General features: G+C 42.2%; 1 protein-coding gene across 1 annotated transcript; it reads right to left on the reverse strand.

Moving 5' to 3' along the window:
- Positions 1 to 250: 250 nt before the first annotated feature.
- LOC119819145 (putative hydrolase RBBP9) lies at positions 251 to 2,289 on the reverse strand. The gene has a single exon (XM_038337194.1). The coding sequence runs from the start codon at positions 2,260 to 2,262 to the stop codon at positions 1,702 to 1,704; it is 561 nt and encodes a 186-aa protein (XP_038193122.1). The 5' UTR covers positions 2,263 to 2,289; the 3' UTR covers positions 251 to 1,701.
- Positions 2,290 to 2,571: the final 282 nt, after the last annotated feature.

Genomic DNA, 2,571 nt, shown 5'->3' on the forward strand with positions numbered 1-2,571 from the left:
TTTTGCTAGGAAAGGAAAGCAGTCCTGGGAGTCACTGTGTGGTGCAGGCTGGGCTTGAATTCACATCCTTCCCATGTCAGCATCCCAGTGCACAGGCCACAGAGTGTTTTCAATCGAGATGGTAGCTTCTGCGAGGCAGATACATTTCTCTGTATTCAGATGTGTGTTTGCACTTACTCGTGTTGACCTAGGTGACTTCAAACCTTGTGTGAAGTGATAACTGCCGTCTGTTTCTTTTTTTTTTTTTCCCTGGGAAATAAAAGTTTTTATTTTTTTACATTAAAAACATGAGTGAAAATGTCATGATGAAACCATCTTGTAATCCAATGTATGTTAATATAAAGTACATTATTTTAAAAGGGGTTCTTTTTTTAATGAAAGAAAAATCTTGGAATGCCTGAATGATCAATAGAAGTTAAGAGGTTAACCTCTTTACAGAATTGAGCTTGCATTGTGGAAAGTTCTTTTGGAAGATAACTTAAAACTTACAGTACAAATTGTTCCCTTACGTTAATTTTGGTTATCTTAGGCTTTTTCTTTTTCTTTTTTCTTTTTCTTTGTGTAACCTGTCCTAGAACTTGCTCTGTAGACCATGCCTTGAACTCACAGAAATCCACCTCCCAAGTGCTGGGATTAAAGGTGTGCCCCACCACTGCCTGTACTATAGAGAATCTAAAACGTTTATGACTAGATTTACAAATGGATAACTTGGTCTTTGTCTTGTAGCTTTTCCAAATCGTTCAATTACAGAGTTGCCAGCTGTCATAATTCATGTAGGGATTAAATGCATATAGTCCCCAGCTTAGAAAAAAGACCAACACTTGTCACATTCCTGTACTGCAGCACTCCCAATGCCCTGATCCTACGAGTCTACCTGAAGTTGGTACAAAGATGACAAGCTATGCAGATATCTGTCCCCTGCAACTTCCTTACTCGTCTTGTCAGAAGGACTTGGGGTGGGGTCAGGGATCTGACCCAAATTTGAAGTTTGCTATCTTGAGCCAGCTTGAAGCAGCAGCTAGAGTTTTGAATTCTAAGAACATTCTGGACTTTTAATCATGTTTTTTTACCCCAGTAAGAGAAAATTTTACTTCAAAAAGAAAAGGTGTCTCTCATACTTTTCATAAAAATTTGTTTAGTTTTTGTTTCTTTGGGTTTTTTTGTTTTGTTTTTTGAGACAGGGTTTTACTAAATATTTAGCTTAGGTAGGCCTCAAATTCCAGATCTACCTTCTTCAGCTCCCCAAATACTAGGATGTCGGGAGTGGGTCACACCTTGCAGAAGCTACTGAGTTATAATTTCGAATGAGACTCAGGATACCAGAGTCTACTTGCTGTTTCTTTCCTGAGACAGGGTCAGGCTAGCCTTCCCCTCCTGGTCCTTGCTTTTTCAAGTGCTGGAATTACAGAGACATACCACCATGTCTGGTTCTACTTCTGACTTCCTCCCTGGATCAGCAGGATAGCTAAACAAACTCCCTCTGTGTTCCCTATCAAACAGAAAATACTTCTATAGTTACAGCTTTTGAAGAAGAGTTAAGCTGCGGGAACTGAAAATGCTAGTAGCTTAGTGTGAGTGTTCAAACAGGCTTGTTTTTCAGGCACTTCTGTAGCATAAGTAGACATTTCAAGTTTAGTACTGTGTGGTAATGGGTACTGTTCTACCCCATCCTGGAATGTTGGAGAGCAGGAGTTATCCCAACTATTCTGGTACTTTTAGCATAGACTTCACCGCACTAATTAGTTCAGGAAACTCTGTGTTCTGAAAGTGACCACGGTTGGTGAATTTGTACAATTTGGCGTCCAACCTATCTGCCACTTCTTCTTGTTCCTTCCAGGGAAGGAAGGGGTCATCAGTGGAGCCAAACTGTACAATGTGAGGGCAGTTGGCCTTGATCTTCTCCCACTGCCAGGGGCGGCTGAAGTACCCACTTGCACGCTCGTTTTCATCTCCCAAGTCTGATGTGTATGCAGACACCAGTATAAGAGCATATACCTGATGTGTCTCTGCATACCTCATGGCTGCGATAGCCCCGGAACTGTGGCCTATGATGATGGTCTTCTCATCACAGTGCAGTTCTGTCTCCATGAAGGGCAGCCAGATGCTCTCCCGGGCTGTAATTGGGTCAGGCATGTTTCTAGCCAGACACTGGAAACCCGGAACCTGCTCCAGTCCCTTTCTCACCCAGCCGTACCAGCCCTGGGTGGCCACATCCCCGCCTCCGTTCCCGGGAACAATCACTGCCTTGCTAGGAGACGCCATGAACGTTGTCGCCTGAGACCCCTGCCCAGCTCTCTGTTTCAATTTTCTATTTATTTGGGAGGTATTGGTGGTTCTCATTGATTCTTTTTCCTTGTTTTAGGTAAAACAGTTGATTACTAACAGGCCTCCACTTTATTTTTTAGATTGATCTTATCCTCATAACAGCCATATAATAATTCCACAAAGGGCTAGTAGAAGCATCATTTAAGCTTTTGCTTCAGTGAAACATCTTTTGCTTCAGTTCTGTAGCCTCTGCAGCCTGGTATATTGTATGTTAGGGTGGATGGCATAACTGTTTCTCTAACCAAT

The sequence above is a fragment of the Arvicola amphibius genome, chromosome 7 (assembly GCF_903992535.2).
Source record: "Arvicola amphibius chromosome 7, mArvAmp1.2, whole genome shotgun sequence".
NCBI classification, from domain to species: domain Eukaryota; kingdom Metazoa; phylum Chordata; class Mammalia; order Rodentia; family Cricetidae; genus Arvicola; species Arvicola amphibius.

Coding starts and splice junctions, on each gene's coding strand:
- LOC119819145 (XM_038337194.1), bottom strand. CDS start 2,262: ATGGCGTCTCCTAGCAAGGCAGTGATTGTTCCCGGGAACGGAGGCGGG.